The sequence below is a fragment of the Solanum dulcamara genome, chromosome 10 (assembly GCF_947179165.1).
Source record: "Solanum dulcamara chromosome 10, daSolDulc1.2, whole genome shotgun sequence".
Taxonomy (NCBI): Eukaryota; Viridiplantae; Streptophyta; class Magnoliopsida; order Solanales; family Solanaceae; genus Solanum; species Solanum dulcamara.
Window position 1 is genome coordinate 71,932,285 of NC_077246.1, and position 17,911 is coordinate 71,950,195.

General features: G+C 32.3%; 5 protein-coding genes and 1 non-coding gene across 6 annotated transcripts; 2 read left to right on the forward strand and 4 right to left on the reverse strand.

Annotated features, from left to right (window-relative positions):
* Positions 1-633: 633 nt before the first annotated feature.
* On the reverse strand, positions 634-1,360 carry LOC129870955 (protein PELPK1-like). The gene has a single exon (XM_055945824.1). It carries the CDS (start codon positions 1,277-1,279, stop codon positions 908-910), a length of 372 nt encoding a protein of 123 aa, XP_055801799.1. The 5' UTR covers positions 1,280-1,360; the 3' UTR covers positions 634-907.
* A 2,386-nt stretch (positions 1,361-3,746) lies between these two features.
* LOC129871087 (protein PELPK1-like) lies at positions 3,747-4,441 on the reverse strand. The gene has a single exon (XM_055945955.1). The coding sequence runs from the start codon at positions 4,369-4,371 to the stop codon at positions 3,985-3,987; it is 387 nt and encodes a 128-aa protein (XP_055801930.1). The 5' UTR covers positions 4,372-4,441; the 3' UTR covers positions 3,747-3,984.
* A 1,717-nt stretch (positions 4,442-6,158) lies between these two features.
* Positions 6,159-6,822, reverse strand: LOC129871086 (protein PELPK1-like). The gene has a single exon (XM_055945954.1). The coding sequence runs from the start codon at positions 6,759-6,761 to the stop codon at positions 6,372-6,374; it is 390 nt and encodes a 129-aa protein (XP_055801929.1). The 5' UTR covers positions 6,762-6,822; the 3' UTR covers positions 6,159-6,371.
* A 708-nt stretch (positions 6,823-7,530) lies between these two features.
* LOC129871085 (protein PELPK1-like) lies at positions 7,531-8,155 on the forward strand. The gene has a single exon (XM_055945953.1). It carries the CDS (start codon positions 7,585-7,587, stop codon positions 7,975-7,977), a length of 393 nt encoding a protein of 130 aa, XP_055801928.1. The 5' UTR covers positions 7,531-7,584; the 3' UTR covers positions 7,978-8,155.
* Positions 8,156-11,637: 3,482 nt separating this feature from the next.
* TRNAS-GCU (transfer RNA serine (anticodon GCU)) lies at positions 11,638-11,719 on the forward strand. The gene has a single exon. It is a non-coding gene; the product is annotated as a tRNA-Ser (tRNA).
* Positions 11,720-12,383: 664 nt separating this feature from the next.
* On the reverse strand, positions 12,384-15,357 carry LOC129871084 (transcription factor bHLH30-like). The gene is made up of 2 exons (XM_055945952.1): positions 15,066-15,357; positions 12,384-13,117 (listed from the first exon to the last, which is right to left on the reverse strand). Exons 1-2 carry the CDS (start codon positions 15,330-15,332, stop codon positions 12,560-12,562), a joined length of 825 nt encoding a protein of 274 aa, XP_055801927.1. The 5' UTR covers positions 15,333-15,357; the 3' UTR covers positions 12,384-12,559.
* Between the last annotated feature and the right edge of the window lie 2,554 nt (positions 15,358-17,911).

A 17,911-nucleotide genomic window follows, 5' to 3' on the forward strand; every position in this document is an offset into this window, starting at 1 on the left:
TTCATTCCGGTAAAATAAAAAGTGGGTCAATTTAATGGTCAATCAGTTGAGTGACTTTTGTGTTATATATAAAACAAAGTTGAGTGGCTTTCTCAGATAAAAGTTGTTAGTTGAGTGATCATCTGAGAAATTAACTCATTTTAAAACTTAATTGATATGCATTTTCTCTTACATTGTTCGATTCTTAAGGTTAACCATCTAATTAGGTGTAACATGAAAATATACTGCTTTCCAATATAATTTGCAGAGGAAAAGTTTCTTAATGGTCATGGCCTTATTTGGACTTTCTATCATAGAAACATACCAAGAAATATTGAACGAGAAAGGCTTGCACCAAAACGAATGCAATTTATCATAATTACATGATTTAATGAAGTAAAAATAAAAATTTATTAACCATAGTTAAATGATAGTTATGTATATCTTAACACATATCATGCATTTATTGATTTAGTATAAACATCATATGAGGATAAGTTTATACCAGTGTTCAACTAAAATCGACCTTGTCAAAGTACAAAATGTTAGCTAATATTATTTTTTTCACACAATTTCTTAAACCCTTTTCTTAGTAGTATCAACTCACTATTAATTCTCTAAATGAAATTCCATTTGATTGTGGAACAACAGTAATGATGAAATTTGTTTGGAAAAAAATGTACATACGTTGATCTTCACGTATCAGGAAAATACATTGGACAAATACAGATGAATCAATAATAGACACTGCATTGGATTAACACAAATGACAATCAATGTATAGAACTCAGAAGTATATAAATGATACAGTACATCGTCTAGAATCACATAAAAGACTAAAATTACAACAGCAACAACAAACAAAAAAACGCGGTAGAGACCAGAAGAGTAAAAAAGGTAAAAAATCACGCCGTTGGAAGGTGCAAGATTAGTTGGATGGAGGAGGTGAAAGTGTTGGAATTGTAGGAATATTGGGAAGTGATGGCATGTTGGGAAGAGGATTTGCGGGCATTGGAGGCAGAGTCATTTTCGGAACAGAGGGCAATGTAGGCAAAGAAGGTAAAGGTGAATTAGTTGTTGGAAGTGTTGGCAGAGATGTTACACTTGGCAATGGTGGCAATGTTGCGGGCAAGTTGGGAAAATTTGGCAATTGTGGCATTGTTGGCTTAGGCAGCGAGGGGATCGTAGGCAAGTTGGGAAGTTGCAGTAGGCTACGAGCAGCTTGACTTGTCGATATGCTTGATAAGGACAATAATGCTACAATCACGAAAATAATTGAGCAGTTGATGGAAGCAGCCATTGTGTTAATTTGCTCTAATTTGCTTTGTTTTCACAAGGAAATTAAGTTGTGTTTTGATTTGAGTTGATGAGATTGATAAACAATAAGGAGTATATATATATGGGAAGTTCTTGAGGGAGTTGAAGGATTTGGTGAAATGTTGGGTGAAGAAGCATAAGCTTTAAATTCTAAATACTCTATACATTGTTAGTTGATCTTTTTGAATGTTAGTTTGAGGAACATGCACAAACTTTTAAGTCGACAAGTTTTCTAAGAGTAGTTATGTATAGATGAAACTTGGATCAACAATATTTGGTGGACAATTGAGTATTTGGAACTCACTAGCAAAACTAATTCAGATTCACATTATGTAGGACCAATTGAAGGGACCACTCTCTTCCTGGGATTTCTTCATTCCAAAACTCGAGCTCAGAACCATTGGCTAAGGGGTTAAAGGATCCCAACCACTTAACCACACCCTTGTAATTGTTTATCCTTCCTATGTTGTTCAACTCCCTAGGAGATATGTTTGTTTGCATAATATTTGATGGTCAAATAACTAATCAACTCAACAATATAATATTGTAAACTAATGCACACAGAAATATATACTTGTTTTTCAGTATAATTTGTAGAGTCATGGTCTTATTCGTACGTTCTATTAGTATGAATATATACCAAAAACGGTTGAACAAGAAAACAACATACTTATTTAAAGTTTTCTGTTGGGAAACGCTAACATCCTGCCTATGACAAGGCACACGAGGGGGGCTGGGTTGGCCAGGATTCAGAGTCATGATTGAACATGACGCTTGCTTGAAGGGCTTAGTTAAAAAATAAAGTTGTGCCTTCTGCTACCAGCTATAACTTTTGGCATGATGATAAGCGTTTGATCTTAACACGTTCTAATAACAATAATCAATTGATAAATCTTTGCAACTAAAAAGAGTTTGAAAATAATTGGCTTAAAATACTCACTTGATATATGCCGTGGATCCACAGCTCTCCCCCAAGTACTTACGGAGCCCCATGAATATTTTGGTGGTATGACTTCTGGTCAATTTTTTTGAAACCTTTACGGGACCCTCCGTAAGTACACGGGGGAAAAGTGCGTGAAGCCTTAGCGCGATCCAAAACATATTTGTAGCATTTAGGGCCACTCAAGTGGAATTAGGCGATTTTCTCATTTTTTGCGTGTGTTAGCCTGTGAATATTTTGGTGGTATGACTTTTGGTCAATTATTTTTCAAAAACTTTGCGGGAACTCCCTAAATATTCGGGGTATAAGTACGTGTAGCCTCGGCACGATCCATGACATATTAAAGCATTAAGGGGCCACTAAAGCATTAAGGTCTCGTAAAGGTTTTTAAAAGAAATTGACTGGAAGCCATACCACTATAATATTCATGGGCTAACACACACTAAAGATTAGAAAATCATCTAATTCCGCTTGAGTGGCCTCTAAATGCTACAACTATACCGTGAATCATGCCGAGGCTACACATAATATTCCATCGTCTAAGTAAGGTCCCGTAAAGGTTGCGATTTTTTTTTTTACTAGAAGTAATACCACCAAAATATTCATGGGCTAACACATACGAAAAATGAGAAAATTGCCTAATTCCACTTGAATAACCCCTAAATGATATAAATATGTCGTAGATCATGAAGAGGCTACATATATTGTTCTACCGAGTACTTATGAGGGTCCAGTAAAGTTTTCAAATTTTTTTTGACGGGAAGTCATACCACCAAATATTCATGGGCAATACACACGGAAAATGAGAAAATTGCATAATTCCACGTGAGTGGTCCTCAAATGCTACAAATATGACGTGGATCGTACTGAGGCTACACATACTTCTCTTTTGGATACTTACGAAAGGTACTGTAAATATTTTGGAAGACTGAAAGCGATACCAAAATATTCATGGGCTATAACACACGAAAAATGAGAATTGCATAATTTTGCTTGAGTAGCCCCTAAATGCTACAATTTGCCGAGGCTAAACATACTTCTTCTCCAGGTACCAACTGAGGGTCCCTTAAAGGTTTTGAAAAAAAAAATGACCGAACATGGGGCATCAATGTATGAGCATCCAATAGTTTAAGTCTGTCATTGGACTTACTGAATATGACCAAACTTTGCTTCCTCTGTCCCATTTTTTATGTGACGGTATTTGACAGCCAATGAAGTTTTAGAAAAGAAGAAGAAGATATTTGAGATTTGTGATATGTAACACGCCATATACATTTACGTAGCTATAAAATCACGTGATTCATGTCATTACGAGTAAAATGAGAAGTCATTTGTTCATATATTAAGTCGGCTTATGCCTTTCTTCTTTCTGATTCTGAAATTTACCTTCTCAGTTTTATATATCCGATTGGTTCGATTCTTTAGCAGCTCGATGGAGATATTGAACGAAAAATTCTTGATATATATATATATATATAAAAATCTACTAAAATATGAACTCAATTATTACTACTGTAGTGTTAACTCGAGGTCACAGCTGTAGGAATTCATGGACAAATACACGCGAATCAGTAATAGCCACTACATTGGATTAACACAAATGAAATGTATAGCACTCAGAAGAGTATAAATGAAACAGTACAACATCAAGAATCACACAAAAGAATTAAAAAAAAAAAGCAAAAAAACACACGCGGTAGTAGGGTAAAATAGGTAAAAAAAAAATCACGCAGTTGGAAGCCAGATGATTAGTTGGATGGAGGAGGTGAAAGTGTAGGCATAGTTGGAATTGCAGGCATGTTAGGAAGTGGCATCGAAGGCATTGGTGGCAAAGTCATTTTTGGAACAGAGGGCAATGTGGGCAAAGATGGTAATGGTGCTGCTGTTGGAAGTGTTGGCAAAGATGCAACATTACTTGGCATTGGTGGCAATGCTGCAGGCAAGTTGGGAATATTAGGCAATTGTGGCAGTGTTGGCTGAGGCAAGTTGGGAATATTAGGCAATTGTGGCAGTGTTGGCTGAGGCAAGTTGGGAAGTTGCAATAGGCTACGAGCAGCACGACTTGTGGTGATGCTTGAAAAGGACAATAATGCTATGATCGCGAAGAGGATTGAGCAATTGCTATAAGCAGCCATTGTGTGCAATTTGATCAATGGCTAATTTGTTTCAACAATATTATGTTAGTAATGAGATGCAAGTTCTGTTTTAGTTTGAGTGAGTTTGATCATTTTGCTAAAGGGGAATATATATAGAGAAATATGAGATGTTTTGGATCAACTATATTTGACAATAATATTATGGAAGTAGTTATATATAGATGAAGTTTGGATCAACCATATTTGACAAACTATTAATTATTATAGTAATCAATCAAATCAATTTTTACTACTTTCTCGTCTCCAATTTATGTGACTAGTACTTTTCTTTCTAGTCATTTCAAAAAAATTGACACATTTATATATTTAGAAACAAATTAACTTTAAGTTTTCACGTTTTGCTTAATAAGATTGATTTATATTTACAGAAATGTCAATGACTTGTTTTAGACAACATTTTAAAAAATGTTGCATAGATTGGAAGAGATAAGAGTATAATAATTTTAGACAAAATATTTTATATTGGTTTGAATTCCTTTTTAAACCAATCAAAATATTCTTAATTGAGTTGTATAATATAGAGAGATGATTACTACTAAGTATGAAATTCGAAGTCGTATAAAAAAAACTTGTGATCCAAAATAGCCCATTAGGAGATGTTTGCTTGAATTATTAATGATGGTCAAATAACTAATCAACCCAACAATATTGTGAAGCCTAACATAGATGATTCCATATGTAATCTTGAATCTTGTCCTCGAAAGAAATAAAGTTAATGGTAAAAAATACACTTAAATTGTCAAAAAAAAATTGCGTTTCATACCTCAACTATCCATTGTTCCCTTTACCCTTTAACTACCTAAATTATCACTCTCTTTGTATTAAAACGTACACCTTGAATTGGCCAAATATTTGTTCCCAATCAACAACAGGCATGTGTAGGTCTACCCAACATCAAGGTGTGTTTTAACACAAAGAGAGTGATCGTTTATGTAGGTAAATGGAATAATCGATAGTTGAGGTATGAAACTCGCAAAAAAAATAATAGTTAATCAAATGTGTTTTTGACTGTTGACTCAAAGAAAGAATATGTATGTTAGAGAGCTAAAAATAGTAATACCAAACTCACAAGTTCTATTCCTCTTTGTATGTTCGGGTTCTTTCCCTTTTAGGAAGTAGTCAAAACTGAAAATCAGAAGCGGCGCCAGAATTTAAAGTTTACATGTTTGAGAATTGAGATTCTATTACTTTTAAGTTACCAAGTTCTAAATTAATAATTTTATACATATTAAGTGAATTTTTTAAAACAAATACACATGATTTTTACCAAAGCCACCGGTTTGATCATTTGCTCATGTTGAGATTCATGAGGTTCATCTTCAGTTAGTTTTATGCTGGCTGTCAGTTTATTAAATTAAGTTCTCTTTTATACGTAAACTATCAATGACGATTCATTATTGAGGAACTTAAACTAATGCACGCGAAAATATACTGTTTTTCACTATGATTTGTGTGCGCGAAATTGAGCTGATTCGTTTCTTACTGGTCATGGTTTTACGGTGGACAGGAGTTTCTGGAATCAGTATATCCAGGTAATTGTTGTACAAGGAAACAGATTACTTTGGTATATATAAGTTTTTGTAAGCTTTATATATATATATATATATATATATATATATGCAAGGTCTAGTTAAACTTCTTTACTCGATTTCTTTCAGTTAGTAATCGCATTAGTTTCAAAAAATAATATGTATATGTAATATGATCCAATTTGTTCGAAAAATGCAATATATGTTGATATTAGACATACTGTATAAAAACACATATACAACTGAAAAATAGACACTGCATCATATTAATACCAAGTTTTTTTCTGGATAATCAACACACAACACTCATAGAGTACAAATGATAAGATACATCGTTTCGTTTACAAATGAAGAAGACTAAGAGGACAAACGAAAAAAAAAGAAGATAAACAACATCAAACGGTAGAGACCAATGGGGGTAAGACAGGTAAAATGTTGGAAGCCGCGAAATTAGTTGGATGGAGGAGGTGAAAATGTTGGAATGGTTGGAATTGTGGGAATGTTCGGAAGTGATGGCATGTTGGGCAGAGGATTCATGGCTGGCATTGGAGGCAGAGTCATTTTCGGGACAGAGGGCAATGTGGGCAACGATGGCAATGGTGTATTAGCTGTTGGAAGTGTTGGCAAAGATGTAACACTTGGCAATGGTGGCAATGTGGCTGCTGTTGGAAAATTGGGAATAGTGGGTAATTGTGGCATTGTTGGCCGAGGCAACGAGGGGATCGTAGGCAAATTTGGAAGTTGCAGTAGGCTACGAGCAGCACGGGTTGTGGTGATGCTTGATAATGAAAATAATGCTATGATCACGAAGAGGATTGAGCAATTGTTGATAGCAGCCATTGTTGTATAATTTGCTAGATGGCTTTGTTTTACTAGGAAATTGTGTTTTGTTTTGATTTGATTTGAGTTTAATCATCTCTGTAGGGTTTATATAGGGGAAGTTCTTTAGAACTATAAGCATAATTTTTGGATGAGATGTTAGGTGTGGAAAGTGGATACATAGACTTTTGGATGAGATGTTAGGTGTGGAAAGTGGAAACATAGGCTCAATGGAAATTGATTCGGTGAAATACTTATTTGTCCCTGATGTTTACACCTAACTAAACAATTAACCTTAAAGAATCAACAATTTTCAAAGTTAAAATGCATTCCACCCAACCATGGTTAAGTGTTAAAAAGTGTATATGCAAGACATATGTCTTACATTCATTGACTTTGCTAAACACCCAGTGCGGATAAACTTTTACCAATAACGATCGGTCCATGTGAAAAAAGACTCTTACCTAAACTTAGTTGCCTTGTTGATTGTTTTACCAAATGTGATTGTTTAACCAAATGTGTTGAACTTCAAAATATTGTTGAGCAGATTAGTTATTTGAAGTTTTGAACATCATTTATTAGACCAGCAAACATATCACTTAGGTAGTTGAACAACATTGGAAGGATCAACACACACATAGGATTAGCAAAACTAAAAATAAGTAATAGAGTTGTTATGCTTCCACACCAAACATCTCATACACTAATAATAGAGTTAATTTTTAACAGCTCACCCTCTATATATATACCCCTTTAGTAAATGATCAAACTCACTCAAATTTCCAAATTACATCCTTTAACTTCATTTCCCTAAAACAAAGCAATCTTGCACATTACAACAAATATGGCTGCTTTTAGCAATTGTTCAATCGGCCTCTTGTTGATCGTTGCATTATTGTCCTTATCAAGTGTATCGACAAGTCATGCTGCTCGTAGCCTACTGCAGCTTCCCAACTTGCCTACGATCCCATCATTGCCTAAGCCAACAATGCCACAATTGCCCAATATTCCAAACTTGCCAACAGCATCCACATTGCCCCCATTGCCAAGTGTAACATCTCTGCCAACACTTCCAACAACTAATTCGCCATTGCCATCATTGCCTACATTGCCCTCTGTCCCGAAAATGACTCTGCCTCCAATGTCTGCCAATATTCCTCTCCCCAACATGCCATCACTTCCAAACATTCCTACAATTCCAACCATTCCAACATTTTCACCTCCCCCATCCAACTAATCTTGCAACTGCCAACCGCGTGATTTTTCCCTTTCTTACCCTACACTCTACCGCACTTTTTTTGTTTGTTTGTAATTTTATGTGATTCTCGATGATGTACTGTATCATTTATACACTTCTGAGTGTTATACATTGATTGTCATTTGTGTTAATCCAATGCAGTGTCTATTATTGATTCATCTTTATTTGTCCAATATATTTTCCTGATTCGCGAATATCAATAGACATACATTTTTTGGATCAAACTTGATCATAACTGTTTTTCGAGTACAATCAGATAGCATTTCATTTAGAGAATTAACAGTGATTCATACTACTGAGAAAAGGGCTTAAAAAATTATGTAAAAAAATAAAAATTGGCTAAAATTTTGTACTTTGACAAGGCCATTTCCAGTAGAACAGTACATATTGCAATGTTAATTAGGTAATTATATGGATTCAACACAACTTAGAAAGTTACACTGAAAAAGGAGATATTACAAAATGAAATAGGTCTAACACATAAAGAGACACTCAAACTTGGCCTAAGTTGGTAAGTACGTATTTTAACTTTGAGAGTACGCATCTAGATCATCTCAACTTGGTCTCACCTGACAACTAAACACTCCAACTCGTCCCTATTGTGTCCCCGAGGCTGATGTGACATAGAAATTTTAGAGGTGTCTATTGTTCGATCAATTGACATAGCAGAGACGAGTTGAAGTGTCTAAATGTGCACTCAAAATTGGAGTACTTAGTTGTCAACTGAGGTCAATTTAGAATGTCTACTTTATGTATTGTGCCAATAAAATACTCTGGTAAATAGTGTAAAGGGGGTCACCAGAACAAGCAGTGCAAATTATCTTTATTTGAATTTCTAAGTTTCAGCACGTAATTGTTGTTATTAGGACATTTTCAAGAAGGGTAAAACTTGCATATGGTGTTTACACTATATCAATAAATGTATGATATGTATTGGTAGATACACAACTACCATTTAACCATGGTTAATTAATGTATATTTTCACTTCATTAAATCACTTAGTTATGGTAAATTGCATTGGTTCGGTGTAACACCCGGTCCGGGTTAGTCTACCTCCAATTGGAGAATTAGCTCAACTCCGTCTCTACAAATTATACAAAAAAAAAAAGCAGTATATTTTCATGTACATTAGTTAAGATTCCTCAAAAATAAAGCTTGAATGATCAAATAAATTGATTTGGTAAATACTTATTCGTACTAGATGCTACCCCTAATTAGACAATTAACTTTAAAAATCAAACAATCTAAGTGAAAATGCATATCGCTTAATTAGCCATAGTTAAGTATTAAAAAACATATATGCAATTGATTTGTTATAAACACTCGATTCAACTAAAATTTTACCAATTGATTTTGTAATCTAACGCTTGGTCCTTGTGAACAGTGTTTTAAAAGGAGGGAGCGTGAGGCGAAGCGTTTTACTTAGTATAGGATGATGCGTAAGCCTCGAGACGTGAGGTGTAAGCCCTATGGATCTTTAAATTTTTAATTTATAATATGTTATGAATTAAGATAACACAAAATAATAAAATACATCAATAGTTTGAAATAATTACAAATATGATTAAGGAAACTCGTAGAAAATAAAACTTCTAAGATAACTATATAAGTATAAATAATCTAATATCTTAACTTTCTAATAATAAAAAAATCATTATTTCTCAAAATATTTTTTATCATACTCTACGATTTACCCCCCTAATATAAAATAATCAATAAAACTTACTAGTATTATAATAAAAACATCACTCCATCATGAATAAAAATAAAATTACTTTCAAATAGCTAAATAAAATATGATAATTTTGAGACATATGACAAAATCATGAAGACCAATGATAAGTGAAAAAATAAAATCTTGCTACGTAATTTTAAAAGAAATGTTACGTAATATATAATCACATTCATAGTGTTACCAAATAGTAAAAATGTGATACTGCAACTTGTTATTTGAGTTACTCTCAATCTTCTTATTTCTATAGATTAAAAATTATTAAGTATCATTCATTTATTCAAGAATTACGAAGGTCAACAATATTAACTAGAGATTTTAACACATAATTTGTATAAGATCTGTTAGGCAAGCCCCGAGAGTTGGGCGTTGGACGTGCTTAAGGCGTACTGTTGGGTGCTTAGGGTGTAAGTCTTACAGAACTTGGTTAGGGTGTAAGTCTTACAGAACTAAGTCTCACGTTTGAGTCTTGAGACGTTTTGCAAGAGCCCCACCCCAGAGCGAGCCCCGAGATGAATCCCAACAGAGTCTTTTTGAAAAAAGACTTTGAATAAGAGTAAAACTACCAAACTTTGTTGCCTTCTGATTGTTTAATGAAATGTGTTAAAGACTTAAAAATATTGTTAGCTGATTAGTTATTTTGAGCATCATATATTAGGCGAGCAAACATATCTCCTAGGTAGTTGAACAGCATTGGAAGGATCAACAGACAAACAGTATCAGCAAAATTACACACAAACAATAAACAATTGTAAGGGTGTGGTTGGATGATTGGTATTCTTTCGCTCTTACCCTATAGTTCAGGCTCGAATTCTGGAATGAAAGAAACTTTTGGTATGGAGCGTGCATTCCCACTTAATAAGTCCTACGCGATGTGAATCTGAATTAATCTAGCTAGTATTCTTCTGAATACTCAATTGTCCACCAAATATGGTTGATCCAAATTTCATCTGTACATAACTACTCTTAGAAAACCTATTGACTTGAAAGTTAGTGCATGTTCCTCAAACCAACATTGATCAAGAAGATTAACTAAAAATAAAGTATTTAGAATTTAGAGCTTATGCTTCTTCACTCAACATTGCAATAAAGAACTTTCCCTGTATATATATACCCTTTAGTAAATCATCAAACTCAAATCAAATCAAAACACATCTTAATTTTATTGTGAAAACAAAGCAATTTAGAGCAAATTAATACAATGGCTATTTCCATCAACTACTCAATTATTTTCGTGATCGTAGCATTATTGTCCTTATCAAGCGTATCGACAAGTCATGCTGCTCGTAGCCTACTGCAAGTTCCCAACTTGCCTACAATCCCATCATTGCCTAAGACAACAATGCCACAATTGCCGAATATTCCCAACTTTCCAGCCACATTGCCACCCTTGCCAAGTGTATCATCTTTACCTACATTACCCTCTGTCGTCCCGAAAATGACTCTGCCACCAATGCCAACCATGAATCCTCTGCCTAACATGCCATCACTTCCAAACATTCCTACACTTTCACCTCCTCCATCCAACTAATTAATATTATCTTTGAAACTCCATCTAGGGATGGCAAAAATGACTCGTTTATTGATTCAGTCTATTTTGATCAGCGCAAATTCAAGTCAAAAACTGTTCATTTGCCACCCCTAGCTCTATTCTACTATATTATTAGTACTACTTGTTTTACATTAATTGTTCTATCTATTGTTTCTATTCAGCTTTTCCGATGTATTAGAGTTGATTTTCCAGAGTGTATACTGTTTTTTTGATTGTATGTATGAGTCATGAGTGTAGTGTTTATGTACTGATTGTAAAACAGAATTTGATGTAGTAATATTTATGTTGCTACTAATTATTTCTTAAGTGTGTTTAACAAATCTATTATATTACTTTACTGACAAACAACAAGAAGTCGCTTTGGCCGAGTGGTTAAGGCGTGTGCCTGCTAAGTACATGGGGTTTCCCCGCGAGAGTTCGAATCTCTCAGGCGACGATTTCGTGTTTTTTTTTTTCGTTTCTGCTTTTGCCAAACATAAAGTACTCTTCACTAAATTTCTTGTTTGATTGGAAGATATTCTCAAAATTCTTCCCAAATATTAAATAATTTTAATTAAGGTTTGAGTAGAAAAAGAATCTAAAAGAGAATAATAAATCAAATCACTTAAAATTTATGAACATCGTGTATATATGATTGTATGAGAATTTTATTATCGGTTAAACTGAAAATCGAACAGTTAAAAATCAAAAACCGATTAATTGAAAATTGATAATGAATATTTTATTAGTTGGTTATTGGTTTATCGCGTTCACAAATCAAAATAGATAAACCAAACCGATAACATATAAAATCGCACCAAACCGATCGATGAACATCTCTATTGGGATCAATAATATTGCGATCAGCTATGCTAACATTATCTTTTATTGGTTATTTGATTTGTTGTATTGAATAAATTGGATATTTAAGGTAGAAATAGTACTAAATAGACTTGCATTAGAACACCCTCGTGTTGTTAATGTTCATGATTTACTATGTATAAAAATAGTACTAAATATAATGTATATTACTAAAATATAAGATTAAAAACACTATCAAACAAGAAATTACATATAATAACAAAGTTAATACATATATTATTTTCACTAATACATCCTGCCAAGCGACTCCTAACTTAAAACACAAATCCAAATAGTAAAATAATCATACAAAACCACACAATGAAAAACAAAAGAACAAGAGACAAACCAAAAAATACAACAAAAAGAATGTACCACTTCACTTTTTTCCACAATTAACATCTTTTGCTCATTATGTCCACAAATCTTTGTCTCTTTAGAGCTGTCCATTTTTGCAAACATAATTCACTGGTCCCCCAAGTAAACGTGGCCTCTTATTCCCCAACAAATCCTGGCCCATATTTTGTGGGCCAAAATTTGCCTTATCCATAACCACTTTTAATGCCCTTCTCAATTGCACTAATAGCCCTTCTTTGCATCCATTTTCTAACATTTGTAGCCACAAAATACACTTAATTCTTCCTCCAACTGTTGACATTTCTGCCCTTACAACTTTCCCTTGTACTGTACTCAATGCCCTTCTTAATTCCATCATAATCTCTGGCCTATCCTCACAACACATTGATGCTTTTATTATTAATGTTCCGTCCGAGTTGTTATCAGTATTGTTATTATTACTATTATTACAATAACTTATGTTTAATTCGTCTGATTCACTCGGAAACATTAATTTTTTCATAAATGTTGTGTGATCGTCGTTGTCGTTGTCATTGTCGTTTTCGGACATTGTTGTTGATGCTCCTAGTTCTGATGTTGTCTGCTTTAGTTCCCTTACACACCTTACTGCCTCTGCTAGTAAAGAGGCCTTGTCTGTCTGCCAATTTTTGGATCAACAAATGAAGTTAGAGAAAATGATAAAAATGGTCCCTTATGTTTAGGATAGGTTCAAAATAGTTTCTAAAGTATGCTCTGAAATTTTTTGTTTCATTTCAATATTTAACAAATTAAATCTATTAGATTTTATGGTAACTATTACACACAAAAAAAAAAACATAAACACGAGTAAAGTGTCATCAAATCCTAGTAACACAAAAATGTACCAGACATTAAAAAATAAAGGGAAACATAGCAGAAATTGCACATAAAAAAAATTATTCCAAATTCTAGAAATAAATAAATAAAAATAGCAGAAAGTATACCCAAAAATATTGGTGTTGTTATTGTTATAACTAATACATACAAAACTTAGGCAAAATTTATCGAGTTCGAATAATAAATACTTCCTCTATCTCAATTTATATGACTTACTTTTTTTTTTAGTCATTCTCAAAAAGAATGACACATTTCTATATTTAATAACGATTTCACTTTAAAAATACTTATTTTATTCTTAATGAATTAATTTCTAACCACAAAAATATCAAGCAAAAGTCATTTTTTCTTTATTAAACTCTGTACAAGTTCAAACTAAATCATATAGTTTGAAATGAAGGGAGTACATAATTTGGACCCTACGACCGACGTTGTCAAGACTGTAAAAGTTGACTTTTTGAGCGTGGAAATATGGTATTATTTCAAGTGAGACACAATCATTATGAAAATTATTTAATAGCAACTATACTATAAGAGGTATATTTGACTAAATTCTATATTTCTTTTTATAAATGAATTATTTAATTGACTTTTTTTGGAATAGTAAAGGTGGAATCGGGTAATTTTTCGTGTAAATTTTATAAGTGAGGTCTGGGAGAGTGTATATAGTCCTATTCATAACTTGTGAAAAGTAGAGAAATTATTTTCGATAAATCCTCAACTCAAGTAAAGTACATCAAATCAGGTATAAAAAAGGATATTCCGGTGCATTAAAGCTCCCGCTACTCGCAGAGTCCGGGAAAAGGCCCGACCACAAGGGTCTATTGTACGCAGCCTTACCTTGCATTTCTGCCAGAGGCTATTTTCAAGACTTGAAACCATGACCTTCTGGTCAAATGGCAGCAAATCAAATATGAACATCATAATTAAAAGAACCTAAGATTATGCCCTAAATTGTATATTTATTTATTTTAATCAAAAAAAGGTCCATTATACAAACAACATATGAAACCTAGCTAACTATCACATGTTGTCTGGTGCGTAAAAGCAAAAAAGCAAAGAGACTATTAGGGCCTTGGGGGTTGGGGCTTCATAATTATTGAACAGAATACATTATATTTCAAGTTCAAAAATTCCTAGAGTAAGACATATTAGTACATACCTAACAGTGTCGAATTCAAATTTTTTTAAGAATATATACTTGATACTTATACATAATATAATTATGATTCGATAAAGAATGTTAAATTGACCACCTTTAAATCTATATGGCTCCAGCTAGCTAGCATTGTGTAGGGCTTGGGGTGACAAAATCAAATAAGTTTTTAGTAACTCACTCGACCTATCCATATTTAAATGAATTGGATTATGACGATGTATATATTAGCATGACGTCATAATCCAATTAGTATACCTAAAAAGCGAAGTCAGAAATTTTGTTAAGATCGATATTCAAGATGAACTATATACGATTAATTTAAAAAGTAATACTATTTAACCTACATGATAATATAATTTTCTGATAGAGGACGTTCAACTATCTACCCTCGAGCATGTACGCGTCTAGCGCACTGCACAGAGGTGGGAAAACCTAACCATTTTTGAGTAACTCAATCGATCTGAATTGGATTATGACCCGTTGTTCATTTAACCCAATCTGTCCATTTGCCAGCTCCAAATTATGACATAAAATTATGAGTAGTCAAAGTTGCAAAATAAGAAAAACTTACTTTGATAGTGTTAGGAAGAAGATTCCTAAGAGTAGCAAGATGTCCATTGATTCTTTTTCTTCTCCTTCTTTCAGCTTCACTATGACTTTTATTAGCTGCAATTGCTTTAGCTTCAGCCATTGATCTTGGACTAACACTTGAACTTTCAACATTATTAATATTATTAAACATTTCATGACTTGATGAATTTATAATTCCATGAAGAAAATTATTATATGAATCTGAACATGTGTTCCCTAGTTCATAAAAACTTGGAAATTGATACATCTTTTAATTTTTTTGAAAAAAAAGGTGTAATCTTGATGAAGAAAAAAGGAAGAATATATGATGATGATATATAACAAAAAAATAAAAGATTGTTGATTAAGAGGTTTTTTTTTTTCTGAAGATTCTTTGACAAATATTCTTCACAAAAATTTTGGTCAGAGATATTGATTTGACTGAAATTTGGATTATTATTTTTTTTACTAAAGTTTGTGAGTTTGGTTTGTTGTATGAGCAAGTGATAAAATGAGATAAGTTTGGTTTTTTATAGTAGTAGTTGTAGTAGTAGTGTGGAAGCATAAAGTAGGAAATTGTGAAATTTTTTACATGCTTTTTGACTCATTCAGAGTTTCATTATTTTGGTAAAATGGATTAGTTTTGAAAAAAAATGTATATAAAAGATTAGTCTACTGTATTAAACTTCCATGATGTGCGGAATTCATGAAAGGATCGAACCATAAGGGTTTATTACACTCAGCCTTAGGCTATGTTTCTGCATGAGATTGTTTCTAGTACAACTCGAAATGTATGACAATAACTTTATCAATTACGCTCAATGGCGGAACTAAAATTTTTAATCAAGGGGTTCAAAGTATAAAGAAAAAGTGCAGGTGGTAATACAAGTGTGTGGTGAGCGTAGTAGCTCTCTTGGCATGCTCTTTGTAGAAGCAACCATAGATATTTCATTGGTTCATAAAAATAAACACCAAGCTAATTAAAGATATCGAGAACAAAGATACGTTGATAAAATTTTTAGTGGATCAGATATATTACATAAGTTAATCCCTAAAACACATGAAAATTAAAGGATGAAAAAGGGAGCAAGATGGGAAAGAAAAACATTCACCTTAACCCGCAAAATTTAACTTACCTTATCATACCACATTAAACATTTCTTCCTACTTTTACCCTACTCCATTGAACATTTTTAAATTTTTTTGTGCTTTTTATACCTTTATTTTGTAATATTTTAGTTTATTTGGCACTTTTTAAAAATTTTAAATTAGTATCCATTCAGTCACATGTTACTATAAAAATTGTCAAGACTCTCTAAAAGTGTGCAAGAATAGAGTTACTAATATTATAATGCATTTTCATGAGAAAAATAAATGGCATCATCAATTTTTTTAGTTCATGTAGTTTAATTTTTTTCGGAAACAGCCGTCCTACCTTGGTAGGAGTCAGGTCTGCATACACTTTATCCTCTCTAGATCCCAGGTGTGGGATTTCACTGGATTGTTGTTGTTGTTGTAGTTCAATTTATTAGGTTAGTCATCATTTATAAAAAAGACAAATGACAAATAAATCAAATAAGTTCAGTTTTCATCTCTTTAAAATAGAATTGAAAGAATAGAAGAGAAATTCCATGAATTCTACTAAGTTGATATTGTTAAAAAGGATATTGACGATTTTTAAGTTTCTTCATTCAATTACATCTACTTTACCTTATTTTAAAAAAATAAATTAAATTTCTATCTCAATATCAAGTTTAATATAATTCATCATTTTTAAAGAGTTTATTCATGTTAGTGCATGAAAAAAGAGTTACGTTGAAATAAAATGAATAATAGATATAAGAAGAATAAAAAATAAGAATAAAAAGAATATGTCTAATAAATTTAAATAAAGATAAATTAGAAAACAAAATGGTAGAAAAGAGAAAAATCATGAAAAAGGATAAGTCCAAAAGTTGAGCCCAACTAAGTTTTTACGATGGGACAAATTTTGAACCCCTTATCCATCAAGTTAAGCTTCTTACTTATTTTTAGGGAGTTCATTTTAATATATATACTCATAAAATAAGAATTTAAAGTTATATAAATAGTGTAATTTTTCGATAAAAAAAGGTGTACCTAGATCTGGATTATGCTAAAGCTCCTATTATAGTAAAAAATTGTATATATGTGTATCTTCATTCAACTGAGAAAATAATCATTTCATATCACTTTAAAGGTTCTTTAGGGTTTACTGTTTACTACTGTTCTCTCTTGCTGGTTTTATTTAAATAAATCTAATATTTTATTGAAGTTAAAAATATATTACTATTTTTGTCTTATTTTATGTGATGATGATTAACTTAACACAAAATTTCAGAAAGAAATATTTTTAAAATTTTTGGTCTAAAGTAAGCGCACAAATCATTTCATTAAAAGAAAATTAAGAAGTTTAAAGTTAAATTAATTTCAAATATAAAAAATATTATTTTTTTAAAACTCTGTTTGTGTGAGCTTATTCATACTGCTGGTTTTAATTTTGAAAAAGACGAGGATTGTGATAGATTGACAGTTAAGGTAAAACTTGTCAATTACATGAGTGAATATAGTCGAAGTAATGAAAATTCATATAGTCGATTTTAATTTAATTTTAGATTGTGACATAATTATTATTGTTGTTTTCCAAAAAATTGAGTTTTGCAAATTCAATTTATGAGTTGTTTGAAAAGGTACTCATTCCCCATCGCTCATGTAATAGTTTCTTTTACTGGTTATAAGTGTTTGAACATGATTTAATTGAGTTTCTTTTTTTAAAAAAATAATAATATTTGAAGTTAATTTGATAAATGGAATTTGACAGCTAAAGTT

Excerpts from the sequence above, each read along its gene's own strand:
- LOC129870955 (XM_055945824.1), bottom strand. The coding sequence starts at position 1,279 with ATGGCTGCTTCCATCAACTGCTCAATTATTTTCGTGATTGTAGCATTA.
- LOC129871087 (XM_055945955.1), bottom strand. The coding sequence starts at position 4,371 with ATGGCTGCTTATAGCAATTGCTCAATCCTCTTCGCGATCATAGCATTA.
- LOC129871086 (XM_055945954.1), bottom strand. The coding sequence starts at position 6,761 with ATGGCTGCTATCAACAATTGCTCAATCCTCTTCGTGATCATAGCATTA.
- LOC129871085 (XM_055945953.1), top strand. The coding sequence starts at position 7,585 with ATGGCTGCTTTTAGCAATTGTTCAATCGGCCTCTTGTTGATCGTTGCA.
- LOC129871084 (XM_055945952.1), bottom strand. The coding sequence starts at position 15,332 with ATGTATCAATTTCCAAGTTTTTATGAACTAGGGAACACATGTTCAGAT. Across the intron at positions 13,118-15,065 it reads TTCTTCCTAACACTATCAAA|ACAGACAAGGCCTCTTTACT; the intron begins GTAAGTTTTTCT and ends AAAAATTGGCAG.